Source organism: Chrysemys picta, chromosome 1 (assembly GCF_011386835.1).
Source record: "Chrysemys picta bellii isolate R12L10 chromosome 1, ASM1138683v2, whole genome shotgun sequence".
NCBI classification, from domain to species: Eukaryota; Metazoa; Chordata; order Testudines; family Emydidae; genus Chrysemys; species Chrysemys picta.
In genome coordinates, this window is record NC_088791.1 from 27,426,152 (window position 1) to 27,444,251 (window position 18,100).

The following is an 18,100-nucleotide window of genomic DNA, read 5'->3' on the forward strand; positions in this document are numbered from 1 at the left end:
GCATGTTAACTCTAATTTAAGTATATTGGATATATATTATTTATAATTGGCATTTTTGAGTTAGACCCATGCCACAGATTATTATTAGAATAGGTTTATTCCTGGAGGTTCCCAAGGCACACCATTGAGTGTGTACAGGGGCCAGCCAGGTGGAGGCACCGCCAATTTAAAATTCCTTTAGGAGTAAAGGGACTGCAGCAGAGGGGTGAATAGAGGATTCCCACGTATCCAACATCACCACTGGGATACTCAGGATCTCCTTTAATGTCAACAACATCAGGCACCCAGGCGAGTATTGCCTTCTCCTGAGTAACCCAGGGAGGAAAGGGGGGGTTACACTGTTATTGTTTATATTGTGGTAGGAGCTTCTGTGACATCTGCTTCTGCACTTCACACACTCACACCCCTACCTCTCCACTTCCCAGTGCCTGCTCCCTATTCTCTTTACAATGTCTGTTTTCCTAATGTCTATTCCCACTCCTCAGCCAGGTGTCAGCTCATTGGACTCAACCCCATGGTCTCCCTGCAAAGGCTCTAATGCAGTAGTTCTCAACCTATTTATCACTGTGGGCCATGTATGCAGCTCTCTCTGTATAACGTGGACTGCATCCACACACACTATATATACTACCTGTATGGCACTGACGATGTCACATAAGCCACAGCTGTGTGCTGATTGGTCCGCAAGTGGCCCACAGGCCACAGGTTGAGAATCACTGCTCTAATGAGTCTCTCCACCACTAACCCTGTGAATCTACGTATTTCCTTCCAGTCCACTCAGCACTGTGGGACTGGCAAGGGGAAGAGAAGCACAGCAGCTGCTCATGGCTGAGTGAGTTGTAGCCTGCGTGCTGATATGCAGAGGCACCATAGAGGACTCATCTGGAGAGGACACCCCCCTCATGACAGGCACCAGACCTTGTGCTGTGATTGGATTTATAATCCTGCAAGTGCTGAACTTCCAGACTCTGCCACCAACTAGCTTGCACGTTTGCTGGCATTCACCACCAGTCAGTTGCTGGCTCTCTCAACTGGTACATTACCTCCTGCCCCCTCCATTCTGTCTGTCTAACTAGATATTTATACCATGCTCATCACTGTGCTGTCTGAGAGCCCTGCAGAAAATGCAAACCAAGTTGTCCAAATGTGACCACAATTTGACTTGTCTTTTGTTGTCCCCCTCCTCTCCTGTGCATATATGTGAGGATCTTCTCTCTCCTTTCCATTCCTTTAGCATCATCTAGGGCCCTAACAATTTGGGTTTTTTTAAAAGAACATTTTCTCTTTCTCTCTTCTTCCTCCTTTCCTTTCTTCCCCAGGACCTTCCTCCCACCAAGAGGTTGGTGATTATTGTGCAAGGGGCACAGATTTTGCAGTTACAATCTCCTTGAACCCAGGTATTAGGCTCTCTTTCATCCACGTTTCCCATCGAGCTGATGGCTCCTTCAACCCAGACCTCACCTGAATGCTTAGTGTAGCAATACACTGGTTGAAATCCTGGTCCCATTGAAGTCAATGGCAAAACTCCCATTTACTTCAATAGAGCGAGGGATTCACCCACCATCTTTGTAAACCACCTGTAAAGAACAGGACAGGTCCTAAAAACCAAGAATCTCTCTGGGTTTTAGGGACATGAAGTCTTCTGTGTGTGTATGGTAGTGGACAACGGTGTGTCAGCTTTTGCTCTTACTCCATTCTTTCTCTCTCCTACCAAGCAGCACTCCTCCATTGCATCTCATGTGCAAGTAAATTGTTCACGCGGCCAGGAAAGGATGGAAGAGCCCTGCTTGTTGTAATGTGTTGAGAAAGTGAGAACTGGTCAATACCAGTTATTTCTATAGCAATTAGCTTTTTTATAAATAGAAACAAACTCATAGGTGCACAATTTTAACAGTGAGAGTAATTAATCATTGGAACAATTACCAAGGGTTGTAGTTGATTCAACATCACTGGAAATTTTAAAATCAAGATTGGGTGTTTTTATAAACGATCAATCAGGAACTACTTTGGGGGATTCCTATGACCCTAGGAAGTCAGACAAGATGATAACAATGGTCCCTCTAGCCCAGTGATTCCCAAACTGGGGTTCGTGAACCCCTGGGGGTTCACAAAATGTTACAGGGGGTTCTCGGGAAAGAAATCCCTAATGGCGGACAGAGCTGTCCCTAAAAATCCTGGGCAGCACCGGGCCAGCAGCCCAGAGCCCCTGGATTTCCAAGAGCTAAGCAGATCAAAGCAAGCCTATCTATCACACTGAGGAGATTTAAACTTCAAGACTCCTTATAAGAAATGGAAAGGGAGGTGGATATTTTTTGCTGTTTTTAAAATGAAATAGGCAGCTAGTGTTGTTTTTAAAATTATTACGAAGAACAAGTTTAAGCTTTGTTGTAACTGCGTTGTTTGCCTGGACTGCTCAAAACCTGAATGCTTGTGTAGGAGGAACTCTTTGAGTTGACTTCTTAAATACTTTCCTGCTGTTTCACATCTGATACTCCTTGATGAAACATAGGAACCATGTCTTATAACAGGTTTATTCAAAGTGATACAAGCTATGAAAGTGAGATCTTGGAAGAGTGTTGCCGTTTTCATAACGTAATAAAAATACTGTAATAATAAATAGTGTGTAATAATCATGTCATAAAAACAAATTTTGTATTTCCAAGATCACTGCTTTTATAATTTATACTCAGGTAAAGGAGAAAATCCCTGGAAATATTCATTTTTAGCGGGGGGTTCGCGAGTCTTGACATTTTCGTGAAAGAGGTTCACAGATTGTTAAAGTTTGGGAACCACTGCTCTAGCCTTATAATCTATGGTATTTTCCATGAAAATATGTCATCTGTATTTGAGGAAAGTATCTGACCATGAACTTTAGTTACTCACTATTTCAACCTGAGCATGTACAGTACTACAGGGGACTCTGATAATATTTGATTGATCTGAGTGGCAAGTCAGTCAATGCCATAAATAACTCAATCTGTTTTTCCAGTCTCTCTGAAAGTGTCATTTCTGTACCCTTCCTAGTGTCTTCCATTTCCAGGAGCTGAAATTTTAGACTCTGCCACCAATTTCAGTGATTTGTCTTGTCACTCACAGCCCCGAAGAAACTGACAACTCATGGCAGACATTTGTTTGAGGAAAAAGCTATTAAGAAAATGTATATCTGGCATTTTTGAGTTATATTAATTAATTAATTATTACAGAGCTTGAAAGATTTATCAAATGCCTACTAGTGTTAGCCAGAGGGACAAACCTATTAGCCTAAGTCTGATGTGAAAGATGGGGGAAGATCTATCAGTGAAGTTCAGGGGCAACAACTCCATTGCCTTGACTGTTGCTCCTAAGCAAAAACAGAGTAAAACGGACATGATTCTTATCGGTTTCACTGCTCTCCCCCCCGCCCCCCTCCCAAGAGTTCTAAGTAGTGGCAATGAGATTATTCAGCACCTTGTCAATTTCACTCTGAGGATTGGGGAAGCTATAATGAGCAGCAGAGACACTGGAATAAACTGTCTGCAAGCTCAGGAAGACTGCTAATAGGTTACATTCATTTTGCATTTGCAATTAGGCTAACATAAATCTAACTTCTTTTTGTTGTGGTGGTTGTTAATGGAGCCTAAGTTTTGTAGAAATTGATGGTTCATTCAATAAAGACAGCTTCAGTCACTGAAAGCTTCTGGGATTTTAAAAATATCTGATGTTAAAGAATTTCTGCTCAATCAAGTGGAGTTATTGTTTTCATATTTTAGTTGCAAACAATGGACCATATCCTGCAGGCTTTACTACATACCTTTTTTAGGCTATGCTCCCATTGAAATCAATGGAAGTTTAAACTAAATAAGACCTGCAGGATCAGGCTCTGCATCTGTATTACCAAGAGATTTCTCTGCAGTTCAATTGTAATTGCAACATAATTTATCTTTTTTAAATGGTTTCTATTTTTAAAAGATATCTATGAATCCAAAAGCTGCTTCCTTACAGAGAATATTGCCTAATCCTCTTTAGAAGGATTAAAATGTAAAACATTCTAGCAATACAAAAGAGAATCTGTAGGTGGATTTTATACCTGTCTTTTCTCTCTTTAAAAATTTTTATATTCTTGCAGCTGAGAAGTGAAAAGTTACCGGAGTTATAGTATCAGACATGCGTATATCTTTTTAGGAATTAATTGCAGAAAGCTTTCCTAAGTTATTTTATTTATGTTAACCTCTAAAGTTGTGACATGATTCCTGCATCTGAAGATGACACCTGAGGCCTCAATCCTCCAAGGTATTTGGGAACTTGGGAGTTAGGTGCCCAAATACCTTTGAGTATCTGGACCTACTTTCTCATCCAGTAGAAAATATCTGAACTGTACAGGGAACTGAGAGAGGAAATATTCCACTTGCACTGCATCCTGGAATTACAGGATCAGCTTCACCTTTGTTTAAAATTTTACACTAACGCTTTTATCCTGCAAAAACTTACACATGGGCTTAATTTTACAACTGCAAGTAGTCCCCCTGATTTCAATAGTAAAGTTAAGCATGTGCATGACTGCTTGCAGGATCGGACCTAAAAGAGTTTATCGTCAGCTATATTTTCTAGCTTAATTGGAAATGTGAGAATCTTATTTAAGAAGCTCTGTACAGTAATGCTTAGCTCAGGGCATGTATTCCTAATAACCTAGATAAAGAGGCACAAAGTCTAAATCATTTCCAGGAAATACTTAGGGCCTATGTTTGATGTGGCATACATTAAAAAACATTCAAATTTCAATATTTTCCAATTGTCCCCTGTCATAAACGGACAGTTAAGGGTTAATTCCTCTTTTACCTGTAAAGGGTTAAGAAGTTCAAGTAGCCTAGCTGACACCTGACCAGAGGAACCAATGGGGGGACAAGATATTTCAAGAGGAAGGAGGGAAGTTCTTCTTTTGTTCTATTCATTAAGTTCTGTGCCGGAGTGAAAAGATCAAGGAATCAACCAGGGTAGTGAGTATTAGAGAAGGAATAAATTAGCTTATGTTTATTTCCTTTTGTGACTTCATTTTGCATAAGAGGGGGAATTAAATTGGGTTTTTCTTTTGTGTAACTAAGGTTTTCGCCCAGAGGAAAATACTCTGTGTTTTTGAATCTGTTGTCTGTGAGAATAGCTTGCATGCTAATCTCAGAGGTATTCCTTTCACCCTTTTTCTTTAATTAAAAGTCTTTTCTTTAAAACCTGATTGATTTTTCCTTGTTTTAAGATCCAAGGGGTTTGGATCGGTGTTCACCAGGAAATTGGTGGAGAAGTCTCTCAAGGCTACCCAGGGAAGGGTTATAGTATTTGGGAGGGAGATATTTTGGCGGGGAAGACAGAGTTCCCAAATGACTCATAAATGGTTGTTTAAACGATTTGGTAGTGGCAGCATACTGATCTAAGCTGGTAATTAAGCTTAGGGTTTCTCATGCAGGTTCCCACATCTGTACCCTAAAGTTCAGAGTGGGGGTGAAACCTATGACATCCCCACATAGCACAGAAATCCCTGTTTCTATTTATTGGGGGATAACTGTTCAAAACTGTTGACAAATATTGTCATTTTGGTGGTGACTACTGTAAGCAGTATGTAAACTGTTCTTTGTGTGCAGTGGTTGCTAGTATGTAGCAAATATTTATCTACAGTTATTTCAATTCTAAGTACTATAGGTAAATATTGACTTTTTCATGGAGACTAGTTCAAAGGAACTGTGAGAATTTAGTGCGTTTCAACAAAGCCCACCACACATATGAGAGTGATCTTATGTTTCAAAGGGGAGAAGTAATTTTTTTAAAATATAAATAACTGGTTCAAGCAAGAAAATTATTGTATAATTTGTCTATTAATTCTTTGGTGATATGAGATAATTGAGTAAATAAATTAAGGCAGTCAAAAGGCATTTTAATTTGCTCAACCAGCATGTACTCAGCAAATCACTGTAGGTCTAATTGTCCTAGAAAATATTACAGGAAGATATATTTTCACACAAATGAGCTCTTCAGTAAGAATTCGTAAAATGCATTAGGTGCAAACAGGTTTTATTAATCAAACAAACATATATTAAAAACATTATTTTTCCAGCTTCCTTCAATAACTCACTTTTGTGATGATCCTAAGAAAAACGCCATTCCTAGTTGATATTTGTCTCTTTCATACTATCTCATCATAGCAATTGAGAGAATCTTAATACCCATTTCTATTTATATTCCAAGACCTGAGTGCCACTGAGTAACAAGTATTTTGGGTTTTTGGGTGAGGTAATTTTGTTTTTTTGCAAAAGAAGTTGGTTTTGTTTGGGTGTGGGAAAAGGGGAGGTGGTAGACTTAACTTTGTCTTGAAATGGAAAGAACTTGTACCACCTCCTAAAAGTTCACTGTAGCACCAGCAGCCGTAGAATAGACACAGGTTAACATTCTGCTCCTAATTGCACAAGTTATAACATACGTACATCACTAGATCAGAATTTGTCCAACAACCTTTTAGAGGGCCTGAAGTTACTTATATGTACATTTTTCATGAATCCAGCTAGTTCCTTTGAATTATCCATTGATGCAGGTGGCTTATCGCAGAATATTTATATACTGTGCATTAAGACTCACAAAAAAATTCAGTGTCCATTTTTGAAACATGCATTCAACTTCAGTGACATTATAGAGGCCATTGAAAGTTTGGATATACTTTTAGAAGAATAGTGTGCCCCAGTATACCAAACAGCCAGATTGAAGAGGCAGAGGTTTGCACTGGAGATAAGACATGCCTCCAAGCTAGAAAAGCCAGAACAGAGACACTAAAATGGATAATTTAAAGCACATAGATTTGCTGATTTTCATTTAGACAGTACTGTATATACTAATAAATTAACTAATTTAACACAATTTTTATCTTTAGATTCTTCCTTTTGTATTGCTTTTAAAAAAAAATTCAGTGATATTAATTACATTCACTTAGGCTTGGTCCACACTGGGGCGGGGGATCGATCTAGGAAACGCAACTTCAGCTACGAGAATAGCATAGCTGAAGTCAACGTTTCCTAGATCGAACTAAGTTTACTTACTGCGGGTCCACGCGGCGCAGGCAAGCTCCCCCATCGACAGCGCTTCCTCCTCTCGGCGAGCAGGAGTTCCGCAGTCGACGGGGGAGTGCTTCTGGGATCGATTTATCACGTCCAGATGAGACGCGATAAATCAATCCCAGAAGATCGATCTCTACCAACCGAATCAGGCGGGTAGTGTGGACCTAGCCTTAGTCATGATGGGCCTGACTCCACAACCTTCACACCGAGTATTACTGACACAGGTAGACCCGTTAACTTCAGTGAAGTTATCTGTGTGAGCAAGAGTTCTACCATTGGACCCCATAGGCATACAATTCAAGCATGTTGCCTTGATATGAAATGTGTCCTCAATACTAATTGTGCAGTTCCCTAATCCAAACATCCCCTCCTTCCTCTAAGGTGAATGTCAATGCAGAATGATTTAAAATTGCCTGTCCTTAAGATGGTGGGCCTGATTTTTCACTGCATTACACCAGTCACACATCAGTATAATGCCTTTGAAACTACTGGCTTGGTGCAGTTATTTCTGTTTAGCACTCCCGTCAAATAGTTTATCTTTTAATTTCCCATGAGATGTCAAGTACATATTTTCCCAATCAATAATGCAGATTTAGTCAAGTAATAACTCAGTGGAGGGACTCCACATATGCTCATATTAGTAAGGTTTGGGAATTTGTCTTTATGCTATTTTCTCATCCTAGCAATTGAGGGAAGCCAGACAACCACCACACTTGCAAATGCACTCACACAGGAACAGGATAAAAGATAAAAACACCACCTCACCTATGGGTGGACACTGTTCACAAAGTGATCACTCTATATCTGACCTTTTAATCCACATCCTCAAAGGAAACCTGCACAACGCTTTCAAAAGACAAGCCTGGGAGCTTAAATTTATAACTTTGCTCGACACTAAAAATCATGGACTGTACTAGAGACACTGGATTTATGGCTTATTACAACAATCTGTACCTCCCTATCCCTCTCTTTTTGTCATATTGGGTCACTCTATCTTGAATGGTCCCTCATAATATGTGCTGACTACGTACACTGAACAGTCTGTTCCACCTTGCATTTTGCTGTGATGCTGAGAGCACCTTTCCCAGACCTGAAGAAGAGCTCTGTGTGGTTTGAAAGCTTGTCTCTCTCACCAACAGAAGCTGGTCCAATAAAAGATATCACCTCACTCACCTTGTCTCTCTTGTATCTGAAGAAGTGAGGTGAGTGAGGTTTTTACCCACGAAAGCTTATGCCCAAATAAATCTGTTAGTCTTTAAGGTGCCACCGGACTCCTTGTTGTTTTTGTAGATACAGACTAACACGGCTACCCCCGATACTTGTCTCTCTAATATCCTGGGACCAACAGGGCTACAACTACACTACATATAGCTGAGATTCCTGTAATTTATGGAGTATTTCTCTGTTTTTTCCATTTGTTTACTTTTGGGCATTTGACAGCACTTTATGCATATTCAGTTTCACTGTTTTCCCTGTATAATCAGCTAGTTAATCAGTTTTGTCCTTTTTTGTGTGTGTGAGTCTTTCATGCAACAACAAAGAAGAGAAAAACGTTCTGAGCAATAGGAAAATGAGATTTTAAAACCACAAAAATTGGCTGGGGGTTTCAGGTACAGGACTTTAATTTGTTTCTTTCGTTTAGTGGGTTTCAAGTTGGTGCTGTGTCTAACTTTTTTACATTTAATATTTAACTAGATTTCATAATTGTGTGACATATTTGTTTTTTAAGGAACCTATTTTTGAAGTTCTAGATAAAACGGTCGTGTTTTAATAATAAAGTATGTAGCTATGCAAAAAATGAAAGTTTGGTCACATCATTCCATTATTCTCCTTTTGTTTTTGTTTTTTTCCAAGCTGCCTGTCTCGTCCTGGGCTGTATGATTTTTCCTGATGGCTGGGATTCAGATGAGGTAAAACGGATGTGTGGTGAAAAGACAGACAAGTACACACTTGGGGCTTGTTCAGTCCGCTGGGCATATATCCTGGCTATTATTGGAATCTTGGATGCCCTGATCCTCTCGTTTCTGGCATTTGTGCTTGGCAACAGACAAGACAGCTTGCTAGCAGAGGAACTCAAGTTGGAAAACAAAGGTAGGATTGCCTATAGGAACGATACTACTCTGTGCTGCCTCAAGGGCAAATACTTAAAAAAACAATTCTCTCTCTTTTTAGCAGAATATAGCACACTTTCTTATGTTGTAATTTGCTGGGTGATTTTAATAATTTTTTAGTTCCCAAATCAAAGACCTCCTTAAGTTACAATAATTTCTGCTCTGTTAAAGAACTTGCTGATTTGTACTTAACATTCTGGAAGGAGTAGATAAAATATTTTTTTCATATTGTTTTGTATTTCATTAGCATTGAAACTTTACCATCTTCATCCTTGTCCATACGCCTCTCTATATTTGTTCTTATTTTGGTTCCTTCAGGATTTTGCATTGTAATTATAAATACCTGCAATATACTAATGCACAGTATGTTACTGTGCAATAGAAAGTAACAAAGGGAATGGATGGCTTGGGAGACTGGCAATGAGCTATGTAATGGGATAGCCCAGGGGTAGTCACTAGGCAGACCGTGGGCCAAATCCAGACCACCAGATGCTTTTGAACGGACTTTGAAATCTTTTTATTTACTTATTATCATTATTGTTGTTTTGTGTTGTTGTTGTTGTTGTTATTTTCTCTGAAGTCTGGACCTTGACTATACATTGACCAAGAAATTTGGACCTTGACAAAAAATAATTGACTACCCCTGAGATAGTCTATGTAATGAGGTGCCATGGTCTAGTGGATTGATAACACTGCTCTACAGCCAAAATGCTTCTGAAATAAATGTAGTCAAACTTTACTAATTCTGGGTCACTGAGAACGAAAATGATGCTTAAAATTGTTGATTGGCTCTAGTTTTCAAGATATGCTATTGGGTCAGTATATACGACCCTTGACTTGGGAATGGCGGAGGATAAGTGAGTTATAAAGGGAAGGGATCTCAATTTAAACCAGAAATCACTAAAATACATCTTTGACTAGATCTATGAATAAATCTATGACTGGGTTTGGACAGTACTTGCTTTTTAGGCAAAACAATGAATGATGCAATCTGAAGCTGGTACTGCATCATACATGATATGAATTGCATCATGTTATTCCTAGAAGTCATGGATGATGCAATCATAACGAAGCTTACATCACTCTGCTGAACAAATTGCCCTATATCAGCTCTAGAAATCATACAGTGTCGTGCTCTCTTCTTTGTCAGTGTTTGATTTTGCAAAGGGACACATTTCTGTTTAGCCAAAGTGAGCAGAGATGCCTCGTACTTGTATGAACAGTGCAGATAACTTCTGCTATGTTTGTGGTGAAGTGACTTTTGCATCACAAAAGCGCAGTATAACCACTATGGTTAAGAAAGCCTATCACCTTTATTTTGGCTGCAAAATTGGAGATCAGGACAAGAGGTGGGCCCCACACATATGCTGCAACACTTGTGCAACAAATCTTGGCCAGTGGTTGAACAGGAAAAGGAAATCTCTGCCTTTTGCAGTGCCAATGATTTGGAGAGAGCCAACAGATCATACCAGCAATTGTTACTTCTGCATGGTGCCTCCAGTTGGGAAAGGTATATCAAAGAAGAAAAAGTGGACTGTGTATTATCCAAACATTCCATCAGCTATCCGCCCAGTACCCCACAGAGAAGGACTGCCGGTTCCTGATGCACCAAAATCATTCTCACTTGAGTCAGATGAGGAAGAGAAAGAGGATGAAACTTCTGGTCCTGAACCATCAATGTCACAGGACCCACATTTTCTCCCATCCTCCTCCTCTGAACCACACCTCATAACACAAGGTGAACTGAATGACCCTGTCAGGGATTTGGAACTACCCAAGAGTAAGGCAGAGCTGTTGGGCTCCAGACTACAGCAGTGGAATCTCCTGGCAGGTGATGTTAGGGTTTCCATGTTCCGTGACCGTCAAAAGGATCTTGTCCCATTCTTCTTCATGGAAGGTGATCTTGTAGCCTGCAACAAAATCGATGGTGTGATGGCAGCCCTCAACATCGTTCACGATCCAGATGAGTGGAGACTGTTCATTGATTCATCGAAGACGAGTCTTAAAGCTGTTTTACTGCATAATGGCAATGTTTTGCCATCAATTCCAGTCGGTCATGCAGTCCATATGAAGGAAACCTATGACAACATGAAACAACTTTTGAGGTGCATAAACTATGACCAACATAATGGCAGCTTTGTGGCGATTTGAAGGTTGTTGCTCTCTTGCTTGGTCTGCAGACTGGATACACAAAGTACTGCTGTTTTCTCTGCGTATGGGATAGTCGTGCAAGAGATTCCCACTACATCAAGAAAGATTGGCCACTCCGACAGTCATTGGAGCCTGGGAGGAAAAGTGTTCAGCATCCACCACTTGTTGAATCAAGGAAGATTTTGTTACCACCCTTACACATCAAGCTGGGTCTGATGAAGAACTTTGTCAAGGCCATTGACAAAACACAAGCAGCTTTCAAGTACCTCCATGGAAAATTTCCAAGGTTAAGTGAAGCTAAGATAAAGGAAGGTGTCTTTGTTGGTCCTCAGATTCGTGAACTTCTTCGAGATGATGCATTTGACCATGCACTGCGTGGCAAGGAAAAGACGGCATGGAAAGCCTTCCAGTTAGTGGCAATAAATTTTCTTGGAAACAACAAGGCAGACAACTACAGGTTGTTGGTGGAAAACCTCCTCAAGGCATACAAAAGCCTTGGTTGCAACAGGTCACTAAAGATACATTTTCTGCACTCTCATCTAGATTTTTTTCCACCGAACTGCGGAGCAGTGAGCAACGAGCACGGCGAGCGATTTCACCAGGACATTGCAACAATGGAGAAACGCTATCAGGGCAAATGAAGCCCATCAATGCTTACAGACTATTGCTGGACAGTGACAAGAGATGCTCCATTTAATGAATACAAGAGACAAGCCAAGAAGCGCCGAGTAGACACTGAATAGGACTAAACTATGTACATAATAGTTTTTTGCCTTTTGTTTCATAATAAATTTTATTTATATAACCCTTTTCTGATTTTTAAAGTGTTACATAAACAGGACAGGTGAAATATTATCATGTAAAGCAACCATAAACACATGAAAAGACCTAGGTTTACAATTTACGATTAAAACTCTACTATCTACACAATATACATAGACATAAAATGTAAAAACTTAAATATCTTAGAAACAGTAGCCAATCAGTTGTTTTAATTGTCATATTTGAATTCAGCACATCAAAATACATAATAAATAGCACATTTTATCTCTGAAGCAGACAACTTCTCAAAAATTGTAGATCAGTGTAACAGAGCTCCAAGCCACAACACGAAAGTTCTAACCCCTGTTCTGATTTAACTCACTGTGTTACCTTGGGTTGGTTTCTTAGCAACCTCACATGGATGTGGGGTAGGCTAATAATTGAATGTTTATACAGTGATTTGGGAATGTGGCATTCTCCACCCCTCAGAAGCCAGTAGAAGCTAAAAGCTGTTGCTGTGTGAAAGCTGTTTGGCAGCCTACATTGTGTATAGCAGTTCATTTCAGTCCTGTTCCTAATGCACAGCTATCCACAGCTCTGAAAGCACCTACACAACTGTGCCAGTTAGCACCAATTGTAATCGGGCAGCACACAGAGGCCAAAGACTGATTTGACTTGAAGACTGAACTACCCACACAACTCTAGGACTTGCTAGTGCCCTATTAATGTTAAGGTGCCTAGGAAGGCTTGTATTGTCATTGCCTTTAATCTGCATGTTCTGTGGATAAACTGAGGGCTTCATTTTCCAGGTCTGTCAGTGTGGCATCTTTCTACAAGAATGACATTTACTTACCATTTTAAAAGGAAATTATGATAGGAAAATTTATCTCTGTGTCTTCTAAGTATGGCAAAAGCACATTTAGCATTTTTCTCAGTATACAATTGAAACTAGAAGTGCACAGGGTCAGAATTTTGGCTTGCTTATCTGAATTCCACCTACCAGAATTTCAGATATACTTTTTTTTTAATGTATTGAACTATGTCTTTAATGAACATATTAATTCAAAGTATACAGCTAGATGATAAAACACTTTCCCCCTTAAATTTGTGAATGTTTGTGTGTATCTTAATTTGTTTCCCGAAATTTGCCTTTGCTCCATATAGAATTATATGATTATACCACTTTTATACCAACTGACGCTGGGGGCGTACATTACAAAAGACTTGGGTCTGCTCTAACCAATGCCAGCTGCAATGGCCCCTTAAGAGCTCTTCAAAAATTACTGGAGTGGACAGCATCCTGGCCACTCTCTTAGCATGTCCTGTGCACCAGGGAGGCCAGATAGCATGGCATACAGCTGGCTGTGCTGGCTCTACATCAGCCAGAGATTCCCCTATGGAAAGGGAATGCCCAGCTGTCCACTTATGTCATCTTCTACCACAAAAGGGCCAGGCTATGGACCAGAGATCTGTCTCCACATTTTCTGATATTGTTATGGAGTAGCTAGGCATGAGAGAATGCAATAACATATAAGCATAGAAACATTAGCTGATACAGAAAAATCACAGTGCACAGGGTCATTATTCGAGATTATTAATGGTTATAATTGTAAGATTAATCTTGGGCCCAATCTTGCAGTCCTAACTCAAGCAAAACTCCCACTGACTTTAATGACAGTTTGTTTGAGTAAGCCCTTTGTACCAGAATTATTTCTGGAAATTGGAACAAGGAAGTGTATACAAAACAAGAGGGTAAAGTAAAGTGACAAAATCACAGAAAAGAACAGTCTGTACTCTTCTGTGTTTTTGACATTCAGAGTAGCTAAATGTTAATAGGTTAATGAATGCTCAAAAATAAGAAACGTGTCTTAAAATTCTGAACGGGAGAGGACTGAGACAAGTGTTCCATATGCAAGACAACTGTGTTTTTTTCACCATTTCTTACTCATCTCTAGTTTACTCAGGTTTGAGAGTAAATCTACCACACTGGCCAACATATGTTCTAGGTTTGATTACTATAACAGAGTCTGGAATGTAGTTTTCTGTGTATAGTCTATATGCACTTTTTCTGATATGTAAGTTCTGTGTTAGAATCTGTATATTTTTCCACACAAAATCAACTGTAACCTGAAGGAAAGAGGCATCTTTAAAAAGACTTTCACATGGTACTTATGCCATTTATGAAAAGAGAGAACAGAATAGCTGTGCATATTTTGCTTTTTGTTACAGGAACCAACAGTAGTGGCTTAAAGCACTGTACGTTATCAAAATTAGTGGCAATCAGAGTGATAGCACACAGAATAGGAATTTATCTTGGTTTTAGGCTTCATCAACACCTGGACAAAGACTGTTATGGCAGAATGTTCTAGTTCCATGCACGTTATGAGGCATCAATGTATAAGCTTTCAGGATGAAACTCTCCTCTACTCAGGAAGAGTTAGTTACCCCATGCAGTAAACTCCACACAGAGAGACGTCAGTGGGATTGTGTAGGTTAAAGCACTCTCCTTTGACTGGATGGGCTGTCAAACCAACTTTTCTGATGTCGAGTATCAGAGGGGTAGCCATGTTAGTCTGGATCTGTAAAAAGCAACAAAGAGTCCTGAGGCACCTTAAAGACTAACAGATGTATTGGAGCATAAGCTTTCGTGGGTGAATACCCACTTTGTCAGACGCATGTGTCAAGGCTCCTTCCCCACTCTGAACTTTAGGGTACAGATGTGGGGGCCTGAATGAAAACTTCTAAGCTTAACTACCAGCTTAGATCTGGTCCGCTGCCACCACTCCCAATGTGCTAATTCCCTTCCCTGGGTAGCCTTGAAAGACTCTTCACCAATTCCCTGGTGAATACAGATCCAAACCCCTTGGATCTTAAAACAAGGAGAAATTAATCGTCCCCCCTCCTCTCTCCCACCAACTCCTGGTGGATCAAGATCCAACCCCCTTGGATCTAAAAAACAGGGAAAATCAATCAGGTTCTTAAAAAGAAGGCTTTTAATTAAAGAAAAAGGTAAAAATCATCTCTGTAAAAACAGGATGGAAAATAACTTTACAGGGTAATCAAACTTAAAGAACCCAGAGGACCCCCCCTCTAGCCTTAGGTTCAAAGTTACAGCAAACAGAGGTAAACACCCTAGTAAAAAGGTACATTTACAAGTTGAGAAAACAAAGATAAAATTAACACGCCTTGCCTGGCTGTTTACTTACAAGTTTGAAATATGAGAGACTTGTTCAGAAAGATTTGGAAAGCCTGGATTGATGTCTGGTCCCTCTTAGTCCCAAAAGCGAACTCCCCCAAAACAAAGAGCACAAACAAAGATTTGAAGTATCTCCCCCCACCAGGATTTGAAAGTATCTTGTCCCCTTATTGGTCCTTTGGGTCAGGTGTCAGTCAGGTTACCTGAGCTTCTTAACCCTTTACAGGTAAAAGGATTTTGGTGTCTCTGGCCAGGAGGGATTATAGTATGGTACACAGGAGGGCTGTTACCCTTCCCTTTATAGTTATGACAGCATGTGTATTCACCCACGAAAGCTTATGCTCCAATACATCTGTTAGTCTTTAAGGTGCCACAGGACTCTTTGTTGCTTTTTACAACTTTTCTGAGGTTCCTTGGAAGGGCAGAACAGCTACAGGAAAGGAGGGTTAACACTCAGGCTCACCTTTTGAGACCAGATGGTCCCAGGTGAGCAGTTTGAACTAGGGGTTTCCCAGCCTAAAAAGCCCACAGAGAAAGGGAATAGTGTGCTAGGCAGGAGAGCCAAAGACAGAGACAAGAGTGAGTTGCTTCTTGGAGACGGGGCAGTGGTGTCTTAGCTGAAGTTTCTGTAAGGAGGAATTTCCTGTGTGCAGTTTTCACCATCTCTGTTGCAGGTGAACGGGACTTGGGTACATTTGGTAAATAAATAAATGACACTAGAATATCCCTTGCTGATTTTTACCTTGCCGATTTTTGCTCCAAAGGAAAACTGAGTTTAAAAATCCCAAAATCTGCTACTGCTTAGCAAAGAAGCAACAGTGCACTTGCGAGAGATCCTGTATGACGAAGTACTCTTCAGCTGTCATGCCATGCCTAAGAAAGATAGCTTGTTCACATACACGTATGGCTTATAATAAATGTGCATTAAATACAACAAAAACCCTTACATGTTTCTATCAGGCAGATACAGGAACATACAAGTCAGAGTTTTCAAACTTGGGTGCTGAACTATGGATTTGGATGCCCAATTTTAGGCATCCAAGTTGGAAAATTATGGCCACAATGTATACAAAAATTCAAATAGTCATCATCTAACTGAATCAGGGATGCTGGGCTCCCTTGTTCTCCAGGTACTCACAATAAGCTCAGTTGTTCCCCTTCATTCTACAGAATCAAATAATAGAATATCAAGGTTGGAAGGGACCTCAGGAGGTCATCTAGTCCAACCCCCTGCTCAAAGCAGGATCAATCCCCAACTAAATCATCCCAGCCAGGGCTTTGTCAAGCCTGGCCTTAAAAACCTCTAAGGAAGGAGATGCCACCACCTCCCTAGGTAACCCGTTCCAGTGCTTCACCACGCTCCTAGTGAAAAAGTTTCTCCTAATATCCAACCTTAAACCTCCCCCACTGCAATTTGAGACTATTGTTCCTTGTTCTGTCATCTGGTACCACTGAGAACAGTCTAGATCCATCCTCTTTGGAACCCCCTTTCAGGTAGTTGAAAGCAACTATCAAATCCTCCCTCATTCTTCTCTTCTGCAGACTAAATAATCCCAGTTCCCTCAGCTTCTCCTCATAAATCATGTGCTCCAGCCCCCTAATCATTTTTGTTGCCCTCCGCTGGACTCTTTCCAATTTTTCTACATCCTTTTTGTAGTGTGGGGCCCAAAACTGGACACAGTACTCCAGATGAGGCCTCACCAATGCCAAAGAGGGGAATGATCACATCCCTCAATCTGCTGACAATGCTCCTACTTATACAGCCCAAAATGCCGTTAGCCTTCTTGGCAACAAGAGCACACTGTTGACTCATATCCAGTTTCTCGTTCACTGTAACCCCCAAGTCCTTTTCTGCAGAACTGCTGCCTAGCCACTCGGTCCCTAGTCTGTAGCAGTGGATGGGATTCTTCACTTGTCCTTGTTGAGCCTCATCACATTTCTTTTGGCCCAATCCTCTAATTTGTCTAGGTCCCTCTGTATCCTATTCCTACCCTCCAGTGTATCTACCACTCCTCCCAGTTTAGTGTCATCTGCAAACTTGCTGAGGGTGCAATCCATGCCATCCTCCAGATCACTAATGAAGTTATTGAACAAGACCGACCCTTGGGGGTACTCCGCTTGATACCAGCTGCCAAATCCCTTGAGGTTGCCTGAGATCTAAAAATCTAATATATGTAAAATTTTGCTTTAAAAGTTGGCACTTAATTTTCTGTAAAATAACTCCTAAAATTTAACTATTTTTCTTCTAGTCTCTTTCCTTGATTGACATTTTCATTTCCTTGCCTTGGCTGCCCACCACTCTTGCATCCTTCATTTGTACAAGCTTAGGAGTGATCCACATGTTTCCTCTAGCTCCATGCTCAGGGTGTTTTTTAATGCTTGTAACACAAAACCAGCTTGACCAGTTGTATTCCTACTTTACAAGGTAGAGGAAAACTACCTGGGTGCTATTCTTCAGTGAATCCATTGCTGCAGCCAAACACTACATTTACCAGATAAGCCAGGCAGACCTGCAGAGCTGGGACTAAGATCCTAAGACAAATGTTTATTCTTAGGTGCCTAAAAGGAAGAGTCATATAACTACTCCACTTTTCATAGGTGCTGAATAAAAATTGAATCACTCATTTCAGTGCCTAATTTTAGACGTGGAAACTTGGAAATCCTTGCCCTAGTTGATAGTTCCTAAACACAATTCTCTGCCATTTGAACTAAGGCAAAAAGCTCTGTTAAAGTGGTAAAAGAGTCAGATGTTCTCTTTCAGCTGCAACCAGCCACAAAAAAGTCAAGCTGCTCATACATACACTATAATC

General features: G+C 40.4%; 1 protein-coding gene across 3 annotated transcripts in view; it reads left to right on the forward strand.

Moving 5' to 3' along the window:
- LHFPL3 (LHFPL tetraspan subfamily member 3) overlaps positions 1-18,100 on the forward strand; it is a 436,749-nt gene that overhangs the window by 284,802 nt on the left and 133,847 nt on the right. For all 3 annotated transcript variants that reach the window (XM_065559207.1, XM_065559174.1, XM_065559129.1), the window contains exon 2: positions 8,925-9,161. In XM_065559207.1, coding sequence (XP_065415279.1) covers positions 8,925-9,161 — 237 coding nt within the window. The remainder of the gene's footprint in view (positions 1-8,924; positions 9,162-18,100) is intronic.